Source organism: Rattus norvegicus, chromosome 7 (genome assembly GCF_021556685.1).
Source record: "Rattus norvegicus strain SHRSP/BbbUtx chromosome 7, alternate assembly SHRSP_T2T, whole genome shotgun sequence".
Taxonomy (NCBI): domain Eukaryota; kingdom Metazoa; phylum Chordata; class Mammalia; order Rodentia; family Muridae; genus Rattus; species Rattus norvegicus.
Window position 1 is genome coordinate 136,687,983 of NC_141540.1, and position 26,650 is coordinate 136,714,632.

The following is a 26,650-nucleotide window of genomic DNA, read 5'->3' on the forward strand; positions in this document are numbered from 1 at the left end:
TTTCTTTTTCATATTCTGTAGCTATCATTCTTGTATCCCAAATAGAATTGATTTTTATGTGGTGCAGTGCGGTTTGTTTAAGCTCATGTTTTTCCGTGTACCATGAATTGAGCTGTCTGCTCTTAATTTGGGGGCCAGGTCTTTGGGTGCAGGTAAAAACCTTTATGTGTTTTATTTTGTGTTGCTGTTGTTGGTTAAGACTGCATCAGCTGTGTCTAATTAGCAACTTGTTTGTCCTGAACTTTGGGTCTTCCGTGAGATTTGTAGAGCAATAGAAAAAGATCCAGCAAGAATCCTGCTTCCTCGCCGCATCCTGCTACCAAACAATTCTGAAATCCCAATGCAGATCTTCCTCACTGTTTTTGGACAAAGTTTTGTAGTTTTTTTATATAAATCTTAATACATCTTTGATTAGATTCATTCCCAGACACTATACTTGTTAAGCTACTGAAAAAAAATAGTATTTAAAAAAATGTTATTTCCCAATTGTTTCAGGTGGATAAGAAGAAAAATCTCTTTTTATTTCCCCATGTATACTTTATATATTGATTTCGAGTCCACAAACTTTACTAATTATGCTCTTAGTATGTCTGGGTTCAAGGATAGACCTAACGCTGTGACAAATTCTAGGATCTCTATGGGGGAGGGGTGGGGTCTCAGGTTGCTGGGGCTCATGGGAGCAGAAGTAGAAATGTGATTCCTACGATAAATACAAACAGTGAGTGGAGGGGTTTCGTGGAGAGTGGCAGGTTCCCGGGTGGTGTGTGGGAACACCTGTGAGAGGCTGGGGCTTCCCTCCTCCCAGTGCTCAAAGTCTTACATCGCTGGACCTTCTGTGATTTACAGACCTCCAAGCGAAGCAGTTAGGAGGACCCGCTCTCATCCCAGAGTTAAAGAATAGGTTTGGGCATTGTATGGAATTCTCAAATAATTAGTAAAAGATATTATCTTAAAATATCAGAGGCCGGAGAGATGCCTGAGTGGTTAAGAGCACTGACTGCTCTTCCTGAAGACCTGGATTTGATTCCCAGCACCCATGTGTTGGCTCACAGCCATCTAATACCTCCAGCCCCGGGAGGATCCAGTGTCCTGGCTTCTGTGCACATGGTACATAGACATACACACATGCTAGCAAAATAGCCAGGTAGATAAATGAAAACAAAGGTTCAGAATGTTTGAAATATGTAAAAGAAATTTTCAAAGAAAGGTTCGCTCTTCTGTGTGCCTTTTTTTTTTTTTTTTTTTTTTTTTTGGTTCTTTTTTTCGGAGCTGGGGACCGAACCCAGGACCTTGCGCTTCCTAGGTAAGCGCTCTACCACTGAGCTAAATCCCCAGCCCTTTTTTTCCATTCTTTTTTTTTTTTTTTTTTTTTTTTTTTTTTGGTTTCTGTGTGCCTTTAGAGTTTGTTCGTGTCAAGCCTTCGTCAGAATGACCATCTCCTGCCAGCCTGTTCCACAGGTTTCAGTTCTGTTGCTTGTCATGGATGGACTTGGAGTTTATTATGTTGACAGAACATGAAAGCCTTTTGTTAACATATCTGAATATGTTTTCTTTCCTTTTTCCTTAGCAAAGAGGTCTGTGATCCTGACATCGGTGGCCAGATCCTGATGTGTCCCCAGTGTGACAGGTTGTGTCCGTTCTGGAGGCTGAATATCACCTGTGAATCCTCTAAGGTAACTCTCAGCATCCCAGATGTTTGTGTAAAATAGTCACTTAAGTTTAGCATACAAACTATTCTTCCTCTGAGGACTGTAAAAAGGACCTTTTTAAGTAAACCTCCCGCAGAGGTATAGTGGAAGGGAGTGCACAGGACGCACGTTTATTCTGCATTTGCAGATAATAAACTGAGAGTGACCACTTCTCAGAGGTCTCAGGGGAAGTAAGGATGTGGTGGGTCTGAACCATCTTGAGTAACTCAGCAAATCCAAGCAGAAGTTCCAAAATCAGCTTACTCTGAGTTTTTGTTTTCTCGGAGTTGGGGCTTGCCCTACCGTTGAGCTGTAGCCTCAACCACACGTGTACCATTGCAAGTGTTTGCCTTACTCCAAGTGAGTAAAACCCTCAAATGTGTGCGTGTAGATTTGTACTTACAAAACCTGCAGTTTGTACAGTTTGTGCTTTCTGCCTTTCAAAGCATGCAGGCACTGTATTCTTGGATTTTTAAAGGTCCTCCTGTTCATATTTAGATTATGTCAGTTAATATAGAGGGGAGGTTTTATATTTCAGTGATAAAAGATGCTTGCCTCAAAACATCCTCGCAAAACATGGGTGACACTCCTTCGAATACTGGCCGGTGGGGCGAGCTCTTAAGACCTAGGAAACTTGGGTCGCGCCTTGAGACAGGAGGGAGTTGTGCTGAGAAGCTGTGAGCTTTGAGCTCTCAGCTCCTCAGCATTTCAACCTGTAAAGTGTGGATGATTCTGCCCACAACATGGTGCTTTTTCTTAGGAGGTAGGAAAACAGAATAGCCTGGCCTGTCATGGCGGAGTGAAAGGGGTGGGGCAGGGATAAGAGGGGTGTGGCTATGATGAAAGGGGCGGGGCAAAAAAGACGTTTCTGATCTCTTCCATTCTTAATTCACCGGTCTCAGTCGTGAAATCTTGTCCTGCCGTGAGAGACCAGGAATCATTATGTGGTCCTGGAGACATCTGACCTAATCCATCAAAGTTGGTCATTAAAGAGAAGTATTAGACCACTGATTTAACTTTTTTTTAAAGACTTATTTGAGTATACTGTCACTGTCCAGAGCATTTTATCCCATTACAGATGGTCATGAGCCACCATGTGATTACTGGGAATTGAACTCAGAACCTCTGGAAGAGCAGTCAGTGTTCTTAACCGTTGAGCCATCTCTCCAGCCTTAGAGTACTTATTTTCATACTTTAACTGTGTGTGTGTGTGTGTGTGTGTGTGTGTACAAGCAAGTGCTCAAGTGAGAGGAGAATTTTGTGGAGTTGTTTCTCTCTTTCCACCTTTTCTCGGGGTTCCACGTCACAGGCTTGTGCAGCAAAGCATCTTTAGCTGCAGAGCCATTTTGAAGATAAATATTCTTCAGTGTTCTTACACTGATTACATCAGCTTGGACGCAGAGCACCTGTGATGTGGGCAGAATCATTCTCCCATTTGACAGGTTGAAATGCTGAGGCCCTGAGAGACTAAGCTCACACAGCTAGGAACTGGCAAGGACAAGAGCTACAGCAGATCTGCGCTGCCCACCATACCACCTTCCTCACTGACTTGTGGCACTGGGCACAACCCTGAAATCCAGATTTGTGTTTGAAAAACTTGTTCCACTACTAGTTATGATGATTGTGGCACATTGCCAGCCTAATCGATTTCTACACTTAACTAAGATTAAAAAGGACTTAACTGCCTGCCCCTTGAGCCAAGGCAGTGCCCAGACTGTGGACTAGAAGACTGTACACTGATTACACAAAGTAAGACTCAGAGGAGCTGCTGGCCGATGGTTTTGAACTGATAAATTACAGGCAGGTGTTAGCGCATTCTCCGAGGCTCTGCACCCAAACAGTGGCTGTGCACCCACGAAGCCACAGTGGAAGGTCCCCTCTAAAGACATCCTTTACTCCTTTGTCCCTTCCCTACACACGCTTTCATTCCTTAGAGTCCACCTATTCTACCTTATGAAGACTTTCAAATGTCCTTGGGTTCTGTCATGTTTCCTAAAGGACCTTCTTGAATCTTTACAAGAATCAGAGAGAGGATGAAAGGGGTGGGGCAGTGACGAAAGGGGCGTGGTGGGATGAAAGGGGTGTGGCAAGGATGGAAGGGGTGGAGCAGGGATGAGAGGGGTGGGGTTAGGATGAGAGGGGTGGGGCAGGGATGAGAGGGGCGGGGCAAAAACATTTCTGATCTCTTCCATTCTTAATTCATTGATTCACTTACTAATTTCTGCCTCTCTTCTGAAGAGATGTTCACTAATTGATGTGACTCCAACAAAATGTCATCATTTTGGGGGCTGTTCTTAAGGTGGTATCTCGACCACTGTGCCAACTGCCAAACAAGATAAGCTAGGCTTCGAAGCAAGCATGCGTCTTACTATCTCCCCTGCTCCTGCTTCCATGGGGCTCCTGGGACAAGCAGAAAGGCCAAAGGTCTACTTAGTAGTATGACAGCTTCATTTATGTCTAATCCTGCCCTGGGGTACAGAGCACATCCCACACTGGGAACTAGGCACTTGGCCTGACTTGTATCAATTCCAAAATGGGAGCGACATTGGATGGGATCTTGAGGAAGGAGATTATATGTGTGGGATATTTTTCATAGCCCTGTGTGCAGTTATTTGCAGTAAAGGGTAGAGCGTGGTGCTGGAGTACGTCTCAGAGCCATGGGTCCCAAAAGGCAAAGGGAAAAGATACAGAAAGCATCATTTGTGGGACATCCAGCTATAACGAGTATATCTTCCTTCACCTGGAGAGTTTTTTTTAAAGAGGGATTATCTCCTGAAACCATTTAGAATCATGCTGTTTGGTTAAGGCCCACATGGATGACCGAGGTGCTTGTGTCCTATTTGGAAACCTGGTGGGTAAGAGCATAACTAGATACATAGGTTATAATGGAAAATAACCAATTTTTTTTGCATATGTGAAAATTACACAGCTTTGAGTATAAAAGGCAACTGTAAAAAAGAAACCTATCTAAGCAGAGTACACTTCCCACTCGGAAACACCTTTGAATGTCACCACTGGTTTTGGGGCTGGCTCAGTGGTTAAGAGCACTGACTGCTCTTCCAGAGGTCCCTGAGTTCAAATCCCAGCAATCACATGGTGGCTCACAACCATGTGTATTGAGATCTGATGCCCTCTTCTGGTGTGTCTGAAGACAGCTACAATGTATTCATATATAATAAATCTGAATGTCACCACAGCAGAAGGTCCCCTGGATCCTCTTCCTGCACCACCACCCCCCCTTTACTTTTCTCATGGCCTCTTGCAAAACTAGGCTCCCACTTGGCTATTAGCATGGTGAGTCCTTCCTTAAGGAAGCTTTTAAGTGCTCGCTAAATGAAAAGTTGGTAACCAATTAGATACTTTTCCCCTAGCCAGTCATAAAAGCAGCTAGGCTATGTGTCTGTCACCCAAGAGGTGGAGTTTGGCAGCCATGGTAGCACCGCCCCAGTGAGACAGTAAACCTTCCTGAGAACTGTACCAGTGCCATCCGCAGGAGCACCTGCACTGCCTGTGTCCCACGGAAGACTGTCAGCGTCACTTACAGATGCAAAGCTGTCCTCGTCCTCGGGTTGGTGGAAGCATGAGGCTCCTGGAGGAGAGCCATTGCTACATAAACTCAGCTTTTTATTTTATTTTATTTTAAATAAGAAAAGGGGTATTTCTGGAATTTATCCTCTGACGGGGACTAAGACAATGATAAGAAGCAAACCATGAAGTTACTTAGAGGCCACTGGATCTTTAAGGCCATTCCCCGCGTCCTTCCACTCACTCTGACAGCTCATAAAAGAGGCTTTAGCGGCCTGCAATCTTGGCAGATGCGCTTAGTGCTTTATCGCGGTGTGGGAAGATTCCACTAGAAAGTGTGCTCAAGGCTCAGGCGGGCGAAAGCTGTTCGCCTTTAAAATGCGAGAAATTCTATCTGTGGGTATGCCATACGTGTGGTGATTGTTAAACCAGCATCAGGCTTCGAGAGCACTGCAGGCTGCGGAGTACCCACCGAGTGTTACGTGTTCGCTGAGTTCTGGTACACGAGGAATTGATTTATTTAATCCGCCGTTCGCTCTTGTTTTCCAGAAATTGTGCATCTTTGACAGTTTTGGAACCCTGATCTTCGCTGTATTTATGGGAGTGTGGGGTGAGTTACTCTCAGTTTTCTCTCAGTTTTGATGGTGTCGGTGCAATTTTGTGTAAGCTACTTTAATCCATCTACTTTTAGGACCCTGTCCTAGCTGAGCCCCCACTCCTCCAGAGCTGTACTTGTCATTATCATCCATCCATCCTTTCTTTCTCTTTCTGTTTCTTCCTTTCTTTCTTTTTTCTTTCTTTCTTTCTTTCTTTCTTTCTTTCTTTCTTCTTCCTTCCTTCTTTTCTTTTTCCTTCCTTCCTTCCTTCCTTCTTTTCTTTTTCCTTCCTTCCTTCCTTCCTTCTTTTCTTTCTCCTTCCTTCCTTCCTTCCTTCCTTCTTTTCTTTCTCCTTCCTTCCTTCTTCCCTTCCTTCCTTCCCTCCCTCCTTCCCTCCCTCTCTCAGTTCCCTGAGTCACGTGGCCTGATCTCTGTGCTGAGTCATCGTTTTCTCTTTGAAGAAATGATCTAGCAGCAAGAAGCCTGGCTTGGTCTGTGGGATTCCAAATGGTCTCACCCTCAAGGGGGTCTAGCCTAGGATTCTTTATGGGGCTTCAGAGATACAAAAGGAAGCAAGGGACCACGAACCTCAATGTGTCTGGCATTAAAATTATTGTTGACATTTATTCTCTGAGAATTTCATACGACTAACACGGTCGTATTCACCCCCTGCTTCCGCTCTCAGGTTTCACCCAGATCCTCCTCAGTACATCTTCCTCTCGCCTTCACAGTCTCCTCTCCTCTTCTGAAATCACTCACTAAACCCAGTTGGTGCCGCCTGGGTGTGCATGGGTGCTTGGCCAGCTACTGGGGCCTAGGCAACTTACCTCTGGCCACACCTCTAAAGGAGAATGATTCTCCTTCCCCAAGCAGCTACCGAATGGCAGCAGCTCCTTGGTTAGAGGTGGGGTTTTGTGAGCTCACCCCTGGTGTGTGTTGTAATTTAGGCTGGCTTACTTTGGGCAGGTCTTGTGCAGGTAACCCCGGCTGCTGTGAGTATAGCAGCCATGCCTTGTTCAGAAAACAATACTTCATGGCACTGTTCCCTGTCCTCTGGCCACTAAATTCCTACTCCTCCCCCTTCCCCCTTCACTCTCTCCCCTCCCCTCCCCCCTCCTCTTGTGGAATGTTTACCTGAACCTAGGCAAGGGCTTCATAAGAGATTTAGGGCAGAATATTCATGGTTACCTATTCTCAGTAACCATTGAGAGCGTCCTAGAACTATTACATTAAAAACTTAGATGACAGCTTAACTGTATAACCATTTAGCAAAGTCACAACGGTAGGACCCACCCTAGGTAGGGCCTATGACCTCCTCAGCCATGGGCTCTTGGCTCGGTTTTTAGTAGTACCAGGCCTGTCTTCTATACCAGGCCTGTCTTCCGTCCAGTGAAGCAGACCCCGAATCCAATCAGAAAACAATTGGCTACCCTATAAAAGTCATGCCATGACCGTGCCCTGGGTACCCACCTGCTAGGCAGAGTGTGCCCACAAGTGCAATGGCAACATTGGGCCTATGGCTGCACCGTTTGCTAATGTCCTGGCAGCTGTGGCAAGTCAGGCATCAGAGTCTGAGTCATGAGGGGGTGGAGTGGAGGAGGCGACCCATGGGTGTGAGTTGTTGGAAGCTCTCACCGTTTCGGTATCCATTGTCCCAAGTGCTCAGGACCAGAGGTGTTTCAGAACTCACGGTCATCTTCTCCCCTTTGTCCTCCTCTTTCCCCTGCTTCTCCCCTTCCCCCTTGAGGAGACAATCACGGGAACATCTATAATCCTCAAATACAAAATCTATATCATTCCAAAATCCCAGTAAGTCACTGCTCAGCGTGTTTCTGCATGTTTGTAGATCAGGAGGGCCAATAATCACTACGGTTGGGATTCAGTCTGGGGCAGGGGCGATGGGGAGGAGCAGAGAACGTCCTTGAGTCTGCTGCTTTTTATACTTCCGTAGGATCGGAAAGTTTTAAGTATATTTCACTGTGATAATAATAGCCAGCGCTCCGTAGTAAACAGATGGAAAGATGCGGTTGTAATATGTAAGTTCTGCATAGAAACTAGATGCTGTTCATCCTTTTTTCTGGGTAGCATTCGTGATGTGGTGGGGAAAGCATTTTATTTAAAAGCAGACGTCTGAGTGTTTGATTGAGGTAAATATTCTTAATGTAGAGGGAAAATTCCCACCTTCAAGGATACCTGCACTTCATTTCCAGCTGTGTTATGTACGTTGAGATCAGCAGTGTTGGGCCACAGGAAAGGGTAGGGAGTAAGACTGCACCTCTCAACCTGAAAGGCAAGTCATTAGTGTGTGCACACACAGAAGTGGGGGTTGGCGGTCCTTATGGGGCAGGTGGTGGCTGTACCTGTGAAGGGCCACCGGATGGTATGTTGTACCCTTAAGGAATACCCATGCACTGAGTGGTATAGGGAGACTATCTTATGTCTGCATGGATGTGGTACCTGTCAATAATAGACAGGAAATAGAAGGTGGGACATGGGGGGGGGGCAGAAGATCAGCATGGGAAGATGTGAGGAGACAAAGGCAGGTTACCTGAGCACAGGTAACCAGCCACGTGGCAGAATGCAGGCTAAATTAATTAGGTTATCTAGTTATCTAGTCAGAGTAGAGGCTAGCTATATGGCCAAGGTATTTATAAATACATTTTAAGTCTGAGTCTATTTCTGGGATCATGGGACTGGGAAGAAGAACCGGATCTAACTTCTACAGGGTCGTACTGGCCCGTGGCTTTAAACCCAGCACTCAGGAGGCAAAGACAGGTGGATCTCTGAGTTTTCCAAGTTCGAGGCCAGCCTGGTCTACAAAGTGAGTTCCAAGACAGCCAGGGCTACACAGAGAAACCCTGTCTCAAAATTTAAAAATAAATAGATAGATAGATAGATAGATAGATAGATAGATAGATAGATAGATAGATAGATAGCAAGTCAACCTCTGAGAGGAAGGGGAGGGAGGGAGGATGGAAGGGAGAGAGAGAGAAAGAGAGAGAGAGAGAGAGAGAGAGAGAGAGAGAGAGATCCCCGTGAACCCTGTTTGGGGACAGTGAAATCTAAGGTGGCTGAATTAAGAGGCCTTGTCATTCATACACTTAGTCTGTTTTATTGGAAACCACACACTGGGAGATACTTGGCACAGAAGCATAGAGCAGGCAGGGGGTGCAGCTCAGTGGGGCGCTTGACTAGCATGAGTGAGGCTTTGGGTCGGATTTGTGTATTAGGATCCTCTGTGTTGTCCTCCACTGTTGTAAATGCATCTTCCTCCAGCAGTAGTAGCTAAGGAACTATGTGTGTAGGTCAGCACTAGTAATGTTGCGTGAGCCACAGTTTGTGATCTCTACAACTCTAACAGAAGGCATTTGAAGGAAAGGAAAAAATATTACTTTTGATGTAGGAGGGACAAAGCTCAGATGTCCTAAGTTTCCTTCCTCTGGTTGTTAACTGCACCCTGGTCATGCATCGGGCTGCCTGCCGATCCTGTCTGGCTTTAGGATGCAGACAGCGTCTCTGAATTGCTTGTGGTATCGTATGTACATCTTTAAGGACGTGTGTCAGATGAACTAAGTGCCTTATGCCAGTTTCCTCGTTACTTCTGCCTTCTGAGGACGACTGCTGTGAACCTCATTACAGAAAGTCTGAAATTGCAGAGTCAGACGGCGGGAGGCTCTGAAGTCATTGCTAAAACTGCTGCCAATCCTGTGGCATCTCCTCCTGCACCGTGTATCTGGCACTGACTAATTCTCAGCTCTCTAGAAATGGTAAACATTAAGGGTGGAAACCTTTTAAGTCATTTCTAGTACCCCAGGTGCAAGAGAGTCTGGGTTAGAAAGGTGGAGGGGGAGGGGAGAAAGCTATTTTACCTTATAAGTTATGGCATCTAAAGAGCTTTAACTCATTACAGGGACTGAAGGCACCCACCTATCAGAATTTATGTCTTGCCTTTCTATGTTACAGAATATAACACTATTTTTTCTGTAACATTGTGTTTTTTGTAAAAATTCTAACAATTTTTTTTTTGGTGTCCGGGCATCTTTATCCAATACATATTCTCTTTAGATACAATGTTATCATAATTAAGATCCACGTAGTACCCCCTCATCTCTTATTACGTTGGTGGGTGGGTACTGGCAGAGTTGCAACTGCATCTAGTTGACTAGAGCACTGGTCCTCAACCTTCCTAATGCTGAAACCCTGTAACACAGTTCCTCATGTTGTGGTGGCCCTTAACTATAAAACTAACTGCTATTTTATAACTGTCATTTTGCTACCGTTAAGAATCATAATGTGGATATCTGATATGCAACCCCCGTGAAAGTGTCATTCCACCCCCCCCCCATGCCACCCCCAGAAGAGGTTGCAACTGACAGGTTGAGAACCACTGACCTAGAGCCTCCTGGTGTGTGGTTTGCCTGGGTACTGAAATCAGTGCTAGCCAGTGGAGTCCAGTTCATTGTATTGCAGAGCAAAAGATACAGAGTAGCAATTCCTCCCATTTGGGACACAGGGCGCATGAGTAACACTGACAGCTCCCAGGAGTACACCAAAGCCCTGGCTAACGCACCCGGTAGAGTTCTTGGCTGTGAATAAAAGTGAAGAGTTCCCCTCCATTCTTGTAACCCCCTAGGGCTTGCCTTCAAGGTTGAAATCTCACAACTCTATTTTCTACCTGGCCACACGCTCACTTCAAATCCAGTCACTTCCAAGGGTGAACTGCCGAACCCTTCATGTCAAGGAGTAGGGTGGGTAGCTGCTAATTCCTCCTTAGGCATTGGTTAGAATTGTTCATGTTGCTTTTTGAGAGAAAAGTTATTTTTCTGGATCCTCTTCTACTGGCGGAGTTGTTTCATGGGCTCTGTGTGCGTGTCATGATTTTAAAAGTGAGAAAAGTGGCAGGTGGCCCATGGCCACACAGACAGAAAGTGACAAGCACAAAATAAGAGCTCTGCAGGACGCTTGGCTTTCCTCAGACTTCAATCAGTGACAGACACAGTGTAGGCCACGCTTGGCGCCCACATCTTTAATCCCAACGCTTTGGAGGCAGAGGCAAGTGGATTTCTGTGAGGTTCAGGCCCATCTCGTCTACATAGAGATTTCGAGGACAGCCAGGGCTACATAGAGAAACCCTGTCTCAAAAAACAAAACAACCATAATAAAAATGAACATTAAGAAGTTTGCAGCAAGGTTTTTAGAAAGAGGCATAAATGTTTGATTTTGTTGACTTAACTGTATTTTGATGTGTTGATGTTTTGTTTAGAGTTCAGAAAAGTGAAAATGGGCAAAGAAATAACTCCTCTTAGCATCTATGGCACTTTGTCCAAAATAGAATATATTCTAGGACACAAAGCAGGTCTCCCCAAATCTATGAAGATTGGAACAACCATAGAAAAGATGTGGGCTGGAGTAATGGCTCGGCAGTTAAGTTACCGTTCTCCGGAGGATCTATACAGAGTTCCCGTCACTAGTTTTAGGCCATCACAGCTACTTGTAACTCCAGTTCCAGAGGATCCAACACCTCTGGCCTCCACAGTCACCTGCACGCTCAGTTTTAAAAATAATGAAAATAAATTAAAAACCTGAAAAGGTAGACTCTTGAAAATCAAACAACATACTTTTGATTGATGAATGACTTGGGTCATTGAGGAAATCCAGAAACAACTCAGAAAAGTTCCTAGATTCCAATGAAAATTAAAACACAATCTACCAAAACATCTTCAGTACAATGAAAACGGTTGTCAGGACATTTATAGTTACAGTATATATATTACAATATAAGGGAGGCTACAAATAAGTAATTTAAGGTAACCTTGAGGCTTTGGGAAAACAAGAAGCCCCAAATCAGTGGCAGAAATAAATTAATTAAATGAGAATGGAAATTAATAGATTGGGGAGCAAAACAAACAAACAAAACACACCTCAGTGAAACAAAGCATCCACCCAGGTTGACTGATGACTGATGTAACAGAGAGTAGGGTGGTGATAGCTGGGAGCTCAAAGATGATTGGTTCCTCAAGCTGAGATTGGAGGGCACCCAGTTTCTGGATCATTTCCATGAATGTATTCAATGAGTGCATTTGTTAAGCTACAGTTGTGTATCTGTGAACAAGACATTCTTGCCCCCATGACGGCGACATTGTAGGCATGGCGGACCATAAGCCCAGAAGCAAATGTAGATCAAGCTTGCGTGCAGGCTGCATGGGTTAAAGAGAAAGGGGGCCGACAGGGAAATGAAGCGCTGTTTGTGGGAGAGCAAACTTTACTAGAATGACCTCAGCGTCTGACGTGGTGTATGCTTGGCAGAGTACTTGGGTAAGTTAAAGTAGGCCTTCTGTTTGATGGGCTGTGTGGATGTTTACTGAGGGGCTTTAATTCCATAGTCAAGGCAGGGATCTCAGGAAGTGTCTGCCATTTGAGGCTCCCATAGCTCCTGTGGGTTGTCACAGTTTGCTCCACACAACAGCCTAGTGTCCTGAAGGTGTTTATCCAGTGACAAGCGGTTACCTCACTTCCCCTTAGGCAAGTTCAAAGACGCTAAGGTCTGAATGTTTTTTCTCAGTGGAACCTGCATTCTTCCCTCCATGAGTGAACTGATTCTAACCCGCAGGCCATTTCTACCACTAACTAACTTGGTGAGGTAGTCAAAGTAAGCGGGACTGGGAACTGGGTGCTTGAGCCTTTCCCTAGTCTTCACCCTTGGAAAGTGTTGAGTTTACACTACCTCTCCCATGTCCTAGCCTTTCCTCCAAGCTTCAGGCTTCCCACTCTGCCATGCAGGACCAGCAGCATCCCCCATCCCAGACCTGTTAAGCCAGAAAGACTCTTAGGGCTGGTGCCTGTGCTCAGGACTGTTTTAAAGCTCCCCCTCCTTATTACCTCCTACGTGCATCTCAGGAGAGAACTGCCACTGTAGACACCTCGTTTAGCCATCCCTCCGCTCCCAGTCAGCACTGAGGATTCCTGACTTGGCTGTGTCTTCCCAGACCTCTAGACTAGACACCCGCCCACGGGCGCCTATTGTCACTGACCTTCTTAGTTACTTTTCTATTGCTGACAAATCGCCACGAGCGAGGCAACTTATAAAAGTGTTTAACTGCGCTCACTGTTTCAGAGGGCAAAAGTCGATCAATCGTGGTGTGAGGCATCTTGACAGCAAGCAGTAGGACATGTTGGCTGGAGGAGAGCTGTGAGTTCATATCCTGATACAAAAGTAGGAAGCGCAGAGAGAGAGAGACAGAGATAGAGAGAGACACACACACACACACAGAGAGAGAGAGAGAGAGAGAGAGAGAGAGAGAGAGAGAGAGAGAGAGGCAGAGCTAACTAGGAATGCCATTGGTTTTTGAAACACCAAAACTTGCTCTAGTGACACACCTCCTCTAATAAGGCCACACCTCCTAATCCTTCCCAAACAGTTCCACCAAGTAGGAACCAAGTGTTCAAATATATGAGCCTGGGGGGGGGGGGGGGTCGTTCTCATTCAACGCACACACAGACCCAGCGTCTTCCCTCCAATGTTCTCCTATACTACACCAGAATCAAATACTCCACTCAAACCAGAAACGGGGCCTGTGTGCTTGACATCTTCCGGCCCCTTCATTACACCTTGCCTCTGTCCTGTCTCAATATCTTTCACACATGCATCTGTATCTGGTGTTTACACAAGACCACCTCCAGTGCCCCACCCACCTTTGTTAAACTCCTAGTTCCTTTCAAGGTCTATAGGTCTTTGTAAGGCACTCTCCTTCAGGTCTGTCACTTGGCTGCCCCATCTTCCTCACCTTAGCCCTGCAGTCAGAACCTGGCTGGAAAGCACCTGGTGCCCTGGGCTCCTGGACATAGATAGGCAGCTCCACGAGGAAGATCAACTTTTCACTTGCCACATTCCTCCCTGACCCGATCATGTCAGTCATCCCAAGACCTCACATGGCTCCCTTCTCTGGAAGTCTGTCGCCGTGTCCTCAACCTTCCTGATGCACAGTTCCTCATACCGTAAAATTATCTTGTTGCTACTTTGTAATTTTGCTACTGTTATGAGTTGTAATGTAAATATTTTATATGTGACATTCAGGATATCCGATATGCGACCCCTGTGGAGGTTGCGACCCCTGGGTTGAGAACCATTCGTCTGTTGGCTGTCTCTAACACAGTCAGCTCTTGCTCTCTCTGCTGGGGCCTCCCGTCCCCATGCATCTCAGACTCCCTTCTCCTCTTTCCTGCTCTCAGCATGTAGTGGACACTTGAATAGTAATTGTGAACGGAACCGTGGAAATGTCAGAATTTTTATGTAAGAACGGTTTGTGACTGCTCTAATTAAAAGAGCCTAGGAAGCTGACCTGGAAGCCGTATCATCAATTAACGATTGGCATTTTTTGGCTTTTTTTGAGTTACATATTATGAAAAATAAAGATGCCTAATTGTCTTGTATTTGTACAAAATTGAGGACGAGATTGGTTTTCCGTGTAAAAATATTGTTTTAGCTTATTTAGAGGGTACCAGAGTGTTCTTCCTATCCTAGTCCCAGAGGGAGGGAGGAAGAGGATGTAAGGAAAGGCTGAACCGTGGACTGCTCTTGATTAGAGAATTACTTGTGCGTTCATTTGGCGAAGCGTGGGTTGAAAGCTTTGTGTCTGATACACACTGGCCTTCTGACCATCCCTGTTGCCCGCCTCAGAACATCATGTTTCATCGTGTTTGTAAATTACCAACATTTCCATTTAGCCAAGAAAGCACTTCCTGCCTTTGAAATGCTAGCATCACCTATAAATAGATTGCACTCACCGCAAAGAGGAGTGATAATTCCCAGCATGGAGTCTGACGCCAATCTTAAAGAGCCACACTGTCCTCCTCTCTCCTGTCAGTTACATTGTTTTTGGAGTTCTGGAAGCGGCGCCAAGCAGAGCTTGAGTATGAATGGGACACTGTTGAGCTACAGCAAGAGGAACAGCCCCGGCCAGAGTATGAGGCCCAGTGCAATCACGTGGTAATAAACGAGATCACTCAGGTATGTGTCTGTTCTGCTACAGTGCAGTGCTCTCCCCGCAGGTTCCCACCATAGTAGTGCAGTGCAGTGCTCTCTCTGAAGTGGTTCACAACACTATTCACCAGGCCATCATGGGGCTTGAACAGTGCAGGTGCCTGAGCCCACTGTGGCTCCACCGAGTACCCAGATGTGTCTGGAGACTGCTTAGGACAGTGTATGCAGGAGACCACTGTGGTCCCTCTCTTGCAATAACAGTAAAGTGTGTGTATTTCAGACAGTGAGGATGGCATGGCTGTCTAAGGACGCTATGTCGGCATGTACAGATGTCAGAGTTGTCACAGGCAGCTTCCTTGCAGTCAGTTTTCACCTTGTACTAGCTTAGCTGTCCCTCTGTCCTGCGCTCAGTCTCACTCATAGGCCCACCTTCCGGTTGGGCTGTACACACACACACACACACACACACACACACACACACACACACACACCACACAAAATACTGTGACTCCTATTCTAAAGTTGGAAGGTGTCGAAGGACAGGAACGCATATCGTCCTACTGTGTGCCAGCATGGTGTGAAGCATCTGTCGCTGGAAGAGTCTGTCTATTGTAACTACTGCTGCCAAAAATAGGAAGTCTCCCTCTACATCCTCGAACCCCTAGTAGGTGATTTCTGGGTGTTTGCAGTATTTCTGTCAACACAGGGACTTCTGAGCTGCTCTTAGTCCTCAGTGTGGGAATCCGGCCCCACAGAAGGTTTTCAATAGGAGCTATTGCTCCTGGAAGGAAAATTCTTTGAACAAGTCTGAAATGTCTCCGACTATAGTTTTCTAAGTTAGCAGCCCCAGATTTTCAGAATGTGGGTGCTAGGGGCGGGTAGTTGAGCATCCTCGTCTTATAAGTAGCACAGGAGGTAACATTTGTCTCTTGGGGTTCAGGGAGCCCCCATTCTGAATAATGATCGCTGTTTGCTACAGAGGACGGGCAGTGCCTAGGAGTAGCTATTCCAGAATGAAAGCTGCAACTCACGCAATGACGAAATCTCCAGACAACCAGAGGGGAGATGGTCTGGCCATTTAAAATGGCCAACTGATGAATTAAACCCCCAGTGAAACGCTGTTCGCCAGAACTCCCGAATGAAATCTCACTGTTCTCTATTCCTTGTTTCTCCTTTGTTGCCTGTGCATCCTTCCTGGGTGAGAGGGCAGAGTCCTGTGTTGCTGACATTGCAGGCTGTAGCTCAGGTCCTAACACAGCAGCTTGTGGGCTGACTGATCTGTGCCTCAGTTCCCTCGTCTACAAAATGGGAGTTTCAGTGTTGCTATACTGAGCATTGATGGGGGTTTGTGTCTAAAGGTCACTTAAGAGAGGACCTGGCACAGAGTGAGTGCCAGCTAAGATACACAGGGTGCTACGCGCTGGCTGTTCTTCCAGGGAAATCAGGAAGAGCCTTGTCTTCCTCTCTTGATAAACTAGAAGATGGAAACTCTCCAGAAATTCATCATTATACCACATTAATATGTAAAACTTGACCAAAACCCCACAGATCTGATAGCTGAGCGCATTTGCCAGATGAGTAAAGGGCCCGTGTTCAATGTATCATGCCAAAACTACACAACGCCAAAACACATCAACGCTGAGCATGGCCTGTGTGTCTGAGATTATTAACTAAGCAGTCATGCGTGAGAGCAGTAGACTGGCAAAGTAGGGTTGGTTTGTGTTTAAGTCTAAATCTCTTGACACATCCAGAGACACCAGCAGTTCTGTCAGTGTTACCCACTTGACCAGTCCTTTCTGTCCATCAGGAGGAGGAGCGTATCCCATTTACCACCTGTGGGAAGTGTATCCGGATCACCCTGTGTGCGAGCGCTGTCTTCTTCTGGGTAAGAAACCATCTCAAGCCTATGTTTGAGGAACTGTTTAAATTTTGTATTACATGACTTTTTTTTTTTACTATCTCCTTTAAAATATTGAGGGAAGCACCAGCCACCTGTGGTGGTGCCTACTTGGTGTCCTATACAGAGGGGTGTGGTTGCTACATGATGTCATAGTGATGGCCCTGGAGCGCTCCCTGGCTGCCACATGAAGTATTTCCAGGCCAGGGTACCTTCTCCATTGTCCACTGTGGCTCTTCTATTCTTTCCACTCCATTCCTGTTAGCAGGTCAGGGTTTCCACCTTAGGACGGAGTCCCCATAACTGCAAGAGCTCAGTAGCAGGTGACAGCACGGGGATGCACCAACAAGAAAAACACAGTGGTCCCTATGGGAAAACATTCCAGGCTGCAAGGATGAAATCTGTGCTCACTGTGAGATTCTACTCTCTGCCTCTTGGGGGCGCCATGTCGAGGTGACTGGGCAGCCATATCAGCCTCTCCCACTAGAGCAGGTGATTGTGTTTCTCCATCTTTCCTAGAGAGCAGGTGACTCAGACAGATTTGTGTGTGTCAGCTTAATTTGGCTTTTAGAAACTGTTCATCAAGAACCAGCTCGGAAGTCCAGAGTGGCCGCACTGACCTGTCATGTCAGTCTCCAGAGAGCCAAGACAGGATAGTTAGTTCGAAGTCATCTTGGGCCACATAGCAAGATCTTGTCGTGAGAGGGATAGGTGTAACGGAGAGGCAAGAATATTCCCACAGACACTGTCACATTTTATAACACGCATGCACACACATGCACGTACGCACTTGAACGCCACAGCCTAAAATGGCCTACTTCAGGCTCAGCCACACAGTGGAGGGCTGCACATCCTCGCACAGGTCTGCTCATAAAATATCCATGAAACTCTTAAGGTTTACGATGAGTTCAGGGGAAAGATACAGATACAAAAGGTGGCTTTTAATATGCAAATAAGGCATCATTCTGAAATAATTTTGCTTTTATTTTCATAGTTATCTTGCCTGTTTTCTTGATTTTTACCTCTTATAATTAAAGGGTTCTTTTTGTTTTTTAAATTGGAGGTGATAAAGCCCATCTCCCTTTAGTGTCTATGATGGTAAGATAGGGGAAATTGGGTTTATCAGTTCCTGAAACCTCAGCTCCAGGTCTGGGGTATAATTTTGGTGAGGACTGGTGCCTACAACTTAAATCATCCCCAGTGGGTACCCAGGAGGCTGAGGGGTTAGGAGAGATTGACCCTACAGAGGAAAGGCTAGTGTCTCTCCTACAGGGAGAAGGGGTCTGTGTCGGTCCATGGTGGAGCTCACTACAGCTTGATCTGAATCATGTTAGAGTCAGAGAGAGGGAAACCTGAGGGGGGAGTGTGCCTTGCTCCAAGAAGGCAAGCAAACCCCACAACCAGTCATGGAGGCCTCGAAGGTTTGTAACAGCCTCGGAAGGTACCAGAATCTGTTACCCGAGCCAAGGGTGGGGCAGGCCAGGTGGGAAGCAGGGCTGCTGAGGTCCGTGTCTGACTCCCACGGCTTTCCCTCCTGTCGGCTTAATCCACAACAAATTTTTCAAAAATTTTTTTTGCTCTTTCAGCCTTCTAACCCTGCCTACTAATTAGAAAATCCACCAGCGAAAGAGTGTTGAGGTTGGCAGTGGCACTCCAAGGATGCTGTTGGGGTGGATAATTGTAAGAGTAATTGTGGGGGGTGGGGGGGTGATTATTAGAGAGACTTAAATGGCCTGTTTGGAAAATGCAATGACTTCCTCCGTCAGCATAATACAGTTTTTCTCAGCCTTAGCTAATTTACACATGCACGCACACATGCGCGCGCGCACACACACACACACACACACACACACACACGCACGCAATCCTTTTCATTTCACAAGACTTAACTGTGAAAGAGGAAAGGAGATAATGAGCGAGAAGGCAGGGAGATACAATGCCTTCTCTATATACAGATCGCACAGCAAGTAAGAAAATGCCTTTTTAACACTCTGGTTGCCAGAGTCATCGCTGGTAACTACCCAGTGCTATTCCTAGGCCGAAAAGAAGTATTCTGCCCATTGCCTGGGGTCAACCTGTACAAGGTTCCGCAGCCAGCGGCAGAGTCGAGGTTCACATCCAAGGGTCTGTAGCTCCTCTTCCTGTGTGTGGCTCTGCACATGTGGACGTTGGGTGTGCCTCGTTCTGGAGTTCTTGTTCTCTGTAACTCCCCCCACCCCCACCCTGGTTCTCATCACGAGCAGTTGGAGTAGTTCTAAAGTATATCCAAGAGAGAAACCATAGGGGTAAACCGTTTAAAACGGCCTCTCCGACGGTGTCTAATTGGTGGTTCTCAACCTTCCCAATATTCTGATCCCTCAATACAGTTCCTTGTGTTGTGGTGACTCCCGACCATAAACTTATCTTATTGCTACTTCATAACTGTAGTCTCAGGACTGTCATGAACTATAATGTAAATATCTGATGTGCAGGATGTCAAATATGTGACCCCTGTGGTGGTCACGGCCCACAGTTTGAGAACTACTGGTCTGAATGCTGGGTATCAAGTAAGGAAAGGGTCTTTAACATGCACTTAACACTGGCCAGAGAAAGCAAGCCTGTTTACTGAGAACTAAGATCAGGTCCTACGTGGGCTCTGTGGCGGGCGCCCCAGTGATCCTGGGACGTGGGAGTTCGAAGTGCAGAAGGTCCACAGAACAGGGCTCATGGGGGTGCAGGTGTGGATGGCAGCTCAGGAATACCTGAGTGTGAAAACCATGAGAAGCTCTTAAAGCAGAGACCTGCTGCCAATCCCGGCTCCCCAGTACCTCAGCTAGTGCTCCAGTCATACCCTGCCGCCATCATGGTAAAGGCAGAGGCAGCCCCCTGTGGATTCTTACTGACTGGCTCTCCGATGGGAGGAATGAACCAAAGAAAAATCCCTGCTAACCCCACAGCTGACCCATTCAGCGTTTGTACAAGGGAAACTTACGGTACTTCTGGGGTGATGAACACTCCTTCTGCCTAAGACAGTGGTTCTGATGCTGCGACCCTTTAATACACTTCCTCCTGTTGTGGTCACCCCAGATTGTTTCATTGCTACTTTGTAACTGTAATGTTGCTACCACTATGAATCGTACTGTAAATAACTGATGTGCGGAATGTCTGCTCTGTGACCCCTGTGAAAGGGTCACTTTGCCTCCAAAGGAGTCACAACCCACACGTTGAGACCCACTGACCTAGAAGGTCCTCCCACCTTCGTGCTATCTGAAGATAACGCTCCTTAAATATAGACATTCTTTAGTGGCACTCTCTTAGTTTTACAGGACAATTGTTTAGAACATGCATTAAGTGACAGACCATGTCTTCTCTTGCCCGGTGCACAGTATAACCATCCCCAGTATCCCACTCTGGTGGGTGCTTCCTCTTTGGCCACCATGTTTCTTCCCACTCCACCCCATTTTTTTCTCATGGCACTCACCTGAGATTTCCCACACGGGGCACCCACCCTTTCCTTACCTGAGCACAGGGCCAGCCCCGGTGCAGCTCTGACTGACTTCTGCTGAAGCTCACTCTGTGTCGTCCTTGGTGGTTTCAGATCCTGCTCATCATCGCCTCTGTGATTGGGATCATTGTCTACAGGCTGTCCGTGTTCATCGTGTTCTCCACGACGCTCCCCAAGAACCCCAATGGGACAGACCCAATCCAGAAGTACCTGACCCCACAGATGGCCACGTCCATCACGGCTTCCATTATTAGTTTCATCATCATCATGATCCTCAACACGATCTACGAGAAGGTGGCCATCATGATCACCAACTTTGGTGAGGTCCTGCCTGGAAAGCCATTGAGCCGTTCTCATTCCCGTGGGTTAAAATCGGTGGGAGCTTTTGAGTGGGAGCATCTTGCTCCAGCCCGTGAGGGAAGTGAGCCGTGCGCATCTTTGTATTTGAAGAGACAGTGGTGGTAATGTCCGAGCTCTGTAAGCACATGAGGCAGAAGAGTATGTTCAGTTACATTAGCTCCCATGTTCTGCCACTGAAAGCAAATGGTCTCTTTATAGTGAGCCAGCAGAATAGGGTCTCGGCTCCCGCCGCAAGTGCGAGCCTCTGTCGTGGAGAAAACAAACTGCCACACTGGTGGCTGTGCGCCATCCCCCATGCCGTCTCCTTTAATACAGTTCTCATCAGCGCTGTCTGCTGTGATGTGTGCCGATTCTGGATGACTTCGAGTCCCAGGCAGCTGCTTCGTGGCTAGGGTTGGGGGCTTCCCACACCCTGCATGCGTGTGGGTCATTCTCAGAGCGTGATGCTCAGAGGTCAGAGGTCAGACTGGCTGAGATTCATAGCTAGGAGGACAATCCTTTGTGCTTCCCAAATGCCTCTAGCAGGGAGTCTGTTCCACTGTTTCCAACAGATCTTACAATTTGTGAAGACAGAAGAACTGGGTGGTCAGTTCAGAGCTCATTTTCTGAGGACTTGGCCATGTTGCTCAGTGGCACGGGCCCAGGGTTTGATTCCCTAGGACCACAAGAGATAGCGGGGGGATTTTAGACCAAAACAGTTCTTGCTGATCTTTGATAGCATAGCATTTATAGGTTTTAAGGAGAGTGTGTGTGTGTGTGTGTGCGCGCGCACACACACACACACACACACTCCCAAGCACATGGCACAACTTGCCAAGGAAGATATACTGTGTTTCTTTGGGAAGAGGACTCATAACAATGTGCAAACTCAAAACTAACACAGCAGCTATGTTAAGGAATGGAAAGCAGGTTAAATTGAAACAGTGTATCATAGTTCTCTCAGCATGTTATTGGGATATCAGTCTTTGATCTGGGTCTCAGAGCTGTTCGGAATTTCAGTGTCTCTCTTGTGGTTGACCTGACCGCAGAACTCCCAAGGACCCAGACTGATTATGAGAACAGCCTGACCATGAAGATGTTCTTGTTCCAGTTTGTCAACTACTACTCCTCCTGCTTCTACATCGCATTCTTCAAGGGCAAATTTGTCGGCTATCCGGGGGACCCGGTGTACTGGCTGGGCAAATACAGAAACGAAGAGGTGAGAAAAGCAGAGACCTGTTAACTCTCTTGACAGCTGAAGCTGCCACTTGCTTTCTCTCGGCTGCCTAATGAATAGTGACTTCCTTGTGTATTTCTGAGGTATTTTTAGCTGAGAGAACAAACAGAGATGTTAATCTAACGCTTCTTTGCAAGTTGATGCACCTGGAATCTAAATGTTGCTCTCTTTGTGACACGCCAGTGTGACCCGGGGGGCTGCCTCCTTGAACTGACTACACAGCTGACGATCATCATGGGGGGAAAGGCGATCTGGAACAACATACAAGAAGTTCTGCTCCCGTGAGTACCGCATAGGTGTCCTGGGTGGCAGGATGGGGGACAGGTCAGCCCACCCACTGAAATAGTTTACCCACGGAGCCATACCTCTGTCTCTAAAGCAGATTAGAATGTGATGCAATTAAAGGCCTCCAGGCAAAAGGTCCAAGCAGTAGTTTGTATGTGTTTATTAATTATACAGAAAGGCTCAGCAGATGGCTCAGTTGTGATGTGCTTCGTGTGTGAGCATGAAGACCGGAACTAGAAACCTGACCCATGTAAAAAGCCAGGCACTGTCATTAACACCTGTGCCTCAATGTTGGGGAGGGAGGAACAGGAGGATCCCTAGAGCTCACTGGGCAGCTCTGGGCTCAATGATAGACCAGGCCTCAAAGACGCTAGACGAAGATTGAGGAAGACACGAGATGTCAGCCCTGGACTTTGCATGCTCCTGTGCACTTGAGTGTGCACGCAGGCACATGCAGTAGTTATAGAAGCCCTTCCTCTTCACATCTAACAGAAATCCCACCTACTGTAGTTTATGTCTCTTAGGTTATCACTGATGGCTAAGTAAACAGACCTTTGAGAAAGGGCCCTTGTTAGCACTGTGAACTACGCATTGCCACAGACTTGCATAGCATCCGTCCCCATGCATCTAGAAGTCATTAACAGTAGTGTGTTACATGCCTAACATATGCCAGTCTCTGTACTAAGGGCTATGTGTTTCCGTGTGTATGTGTGTATATGGCGGTTACATAGTTATATAGCTTAATTTAACAAATCTTAATCTCCCTTTTGCTAATGGAGATCTGAGGCTTGAAGGGGTGAAATGACTTACCCAGATCACACTGGCAGTGAGGGGTTACAGTGGGATGCCATGACCTCAGACTTAGTGTTGTCAAGAACAGACATCTCCTATGATCCCCGAGATATTAGAAATAATCACCATGGGAGTTTTTGAATAGTTTTCCCAAAACACTGAGAAGTGGCAGGGCACAGTGACTGCCTGATAAGCAAGGCCCTACTGTGGGTTTGTCCACAGTCCAGCACCACTTGTATTTTGTGCAAACAGGACACTTGATATAATAGTTTTCCATTGCAACTTAACAAATTGTTACAAGCTTAGTAGGTTAAAGTAGGGTTCTGTGTCTTCTGGTACTAGAAGTCAGAGGTCTGACATGGGTCTGACTGAGTTAACTTCAAGATGTTAGCTAGCCAAGGCCTTTCCAGAAGTTCTCAGCGGAATCTTCTTTGGCCTTTTCAGGCTTTGAGGACCCGGACCCTTGCCCCGTTTTGTGATCCTCAGCCCCCACTACATTATCCAGAATGGCCTCCTGTACTGTAGTCGATGAGTTCATGGGACCTGATGCTCTTCTGATCTTCTGGAGGCAGGGAACCTCCTTGAGAGGCTGTTCTGACCACACACTTCCTTTTCCAAAGTAGTTTCTGGCTTCCATTTTTTGCTTTCATGAGACTTCTGGTCACCCTTATACTTTGCCTCCTCTGTGATCTCCTTTCTGTTCCAGGACAGCACCAACAGAGCGCCCCCTCTCCTTAACGTCCTCCAGCATGGAGGTCAACTTAGGAAGGATTTTAATTTCAAGATGTAAATTCTTTGCAGCGCCTTTCATCCCGCTGTGCAGTGGGGTGCACATGCCTAGAACTCATCACCGCGTGCAGGCCGACGCCCCCGTGCATTCTTCCCTGCATTCCATCCCCACATTCAACAACTCCCACCTCTTTTTCTGCCCTGAGTCTCTGCCTCCCTCATAGCCAGGTTTCTGTTCACCCCCTCCGAGACCCCGACTGGGTTTCAGTGCATCCACACTCTTCACTGGGGCTTTATCCCCGCCCCCCCTCCAGTGTGACCGGTCAAGGCCCTTCTCAAAGCAAAGACAGCACTCCCCTCCCAGGAAGGGGCTCCATCCTTAGCTGCGAGATAACTTTAATCCTGCTGCACAGAAAACAACCCTTCCTTTCATCGAGTCCATATTTGTGCTTTTCCAGATAAGTGAAAGTAGGTCATGCGCAAATCATGCTGTTTCAATATGAAAATGCGTTTTTTTTTTTTAAAGGAAAAAACTTAACTCGTTCTCAGGCTACTAAAGCAGCATATTTCCGAGCCAAGCAGGCTGTTTAACACTAAATTTTTTGATAAGCCACTGCTTGGCAGTGAGCTGTTTCCTGAGCTTTCAAAGTTAGTGGGTAAGGGCGTATTTCCCAGATTAATTATGAGCAATCGATAGGTGACTACAGCACCCATGGCCTGTCCCTATTTTGACTTCAGGTAAACTTACTGTTAACAATCGCAGAGATTTCGATTCTGGCTAGAGATACTGATGTATGTTTTTAATTCTCTTCCACTGGCTGGAAACCCGAGACAGCCGAGTGTCCGTCAGGGCAGCCTCCCTGGGGCTGCTGCTCTGCACGGGCCAGTTCCCTGCTTCCACACAGAATCAGGTAGAGCTTCCCAGACCCTTGCTCCACTAAAGAGTGTCAGAGCAAACAACCATCTCGGCTGCGTTCCTGAGGGCGCTATGCCAGTGGAGCACAGTGAAGGATGTTTGACCAGAATTTCTCAGACTTGGCCGTTTCAGGCCCACCCACACCCTTCAGTCAACATGACTTCCTAGACTAAGCCGAGCCTACAGCTAGACTGGTCCCCGCTACAGAGCAGGCGCTGGGCATGAGCCCCACCTCCCACCCTCCCCACCCCCCACCCTCCCCCACCCCCGAGCAAGTGCTGCATTGGCCTCATATGCAAATCATCAATAAATTAGATGGTGTTTTTCTGGAGCCAGAGAATGTCAGCCCGCTGGTCCTCCCAGCACTGATGTTTGAGACAGTCTAGGGATTTTTTTTCTTCCCCAAAGATGATGTTAACATTAAATAATGAAAACCCTAAAAGACCTAGAACATTAGTGTCCTTGGGTGTTCAGCCAGGGGGCAGCGGTCACATTTCTTTCCCTCTATGTATCTCTTATCTTTTCAAAATAATGATGCATTTATATAACAAGAGAAGATACTGTAGTAGAGAAAACCTCCTCAGGAGGGGCTGCCACAAGGCCTCAAGTAGCCACCACTGATATCCTTCAGAAGAACATTGAATTCAGGATGTGGTGGGTGCCCCTGGGTGGGGTGTACTAAAAGGAAATGACGCCTGGCTCTAGTTTGATAAAAGGCCAAGAGAAAATGAGATACAAAGTTTTATTACGCGGTTTGTTAATATTATGGTAATTTGTACGGGAGTTACTTTGTAACCTCTGCTTCTAGTCTTGACTAGGGAGGGAAAGGATCTGGTGCTTTTTTTTTTTCTTTTTAAAGTTCTGTGATGCAATTCCCATGTGTAGTCAAGGTTGAGATCTGTTGGCCAGGATTCCAGCCCAGTTTGTTGTTATTTTTGCTTAAAAAAAAAGTTCAGAAGATGGATGGATTTCTATTACAGAGGAGTAATTCAACTCGGGAAAATGGAACAATAGGCTTGGAGTCTATAGCTCAGAAAGCCAGGCAGAGTCATCTACTGTGGCCTGGGAAGACAGCATGAGAGGAGGGAGAAGTATCTGCTGAGTTAGGTATATACCAGGACAGAGGATGTATGGGACGCCCACAAGAAAAATGCCTGCTTTTTCCAGGCCATGGACAGTGTTCAGAAAAGGCTGGGGAGTGGGAGGTGGAGCAAACAAACCAACAGAGAGGGAGCCCTTATTCATCATGGTTTGGTGTCACCTATGTGACACCTGGAACAGCTGCAGCGATATTTGAGGCGTCTTGGGATCTTTGAGTTGACATATAGGAGGAGGCTTTGCGGTCCACAATGACATCCTTAAGCAGGAGCTATTAGTCCACATGGCCTGGTGTCTCCAAGCCAAGATTCCAGTCATAGCTCCATATTCAGTGGCCTCCGCTTGTTAGCTCATATTAGTCAGCAGGAGGTCCCGTGTGTGTGGGGAAGCGTGCTGGCCCCCTTTCCCCGTCTGTTTTCCCATTAATCCTGACATCTGCCCTGGCCAGCGGACATCCCAAGGGCACATTTTAACTCCACCAGAAGAGCAAGGGAGTGTAGGTTTTAGGGGCCTCCGAATCTGAGTTTTCCCACTTGCCTGACCTCCTACAGAGGAAGTGGGAAGAGATGGGGAAGCCAGGGCCAGGTTCTGTGGACGGGTGTCTGCCCTGAGTGAGGCCACACTGGTAGTCAGGGGAGACTGCAGTGAGACCTCCAGCAGGAGGAAGGCCAGCACAGTGAGAAAACTCTTGTCAGCCTCGCATTTTAAACACTTGGTGGGATGGAGGAACAGGTGAGGACCTGCACCGGTTGGTAGTGTTTGTCTTTAGATCCCCGTGATGGGTCCTCATTGTCAGAGCTTCCGACCCACACAAGTCTATTGTCTAAGCAACCAAAGTGTAGGAGATGCTGTGTGTGCACTCGAAGGCAGCTGCCAGTTGAGGAGTTTGTCACAGACCCGTGGCCAGTTCTGTTGCCGTTTGAGATCTGTTTTCAAGGCAGATTGCTAGGAAAAGAGCAGGCATTTTTCAGGGACAGAGGGATGTGATATTCAAAAGGAAAAGACAGACTGCTGGAATAGAGCAGTGTGCAGTGGTACACAGGGCAGGCTCTGCACCCTCATCCGGAGGACCTCCACCTCTTCT

General features: G+C 46.9%; 1 protein-coding gene and 1 long non-coding RNA gene across 13 annotated transcripts in view; one reads left to right on the forward strand and one right to left on the reverse strand.

Annotated features, from left to right (window-relative positions):
• The window catches only part of Ano6 (anoctamin 6), a 180,031-nt gene that overhangs the window by 133,442 nt on the left and 19,939 nt on the right, over positions 1–26,650 (forward strand). For all 12 annotated transcript variants that reach the window (XR_015624134.1, XR_015624135.1, XR_015624132.1 and 9 more), the window contains 7 exon segments: positions 1,568–1,673; positions 5,763–5,823; positions 14,674–14,816; positions 16,597–16,674; positions 20,264–20,489; positions 21,559–21,728; positions 21,930–22,027. Coding sequence is in view for 7 of the 12 variants with exons in the window: in XM_087557551.1 (XP_087413677.1) it covers positions 1,568–1,673; positions 5,763–5,823; positions 14,674–14,816; positions 16,597–16,674; positions 20,264–20,489; positions 21,559–21,728; positions 21,930–22,027 (882 nt within the window). In the remaining 5 variants the exon portion in view is untranslated.
• LOC134479558 (uncharacterized) overlaps positions 17,741–26,650 on the reverse strand; it is a 34,374-nt gene continuing 25,464 nt past the window's right edge. Inside the window, exon 3 of the long non-coding RNA XR_015625925.1 lies at positions 17,741–21,185. This is a non-coding gene — a long non-coding RNA (uncharacterized LOC134479558). The remainder of the gene's footprint in view (positions 21,186–26,650) is intronic.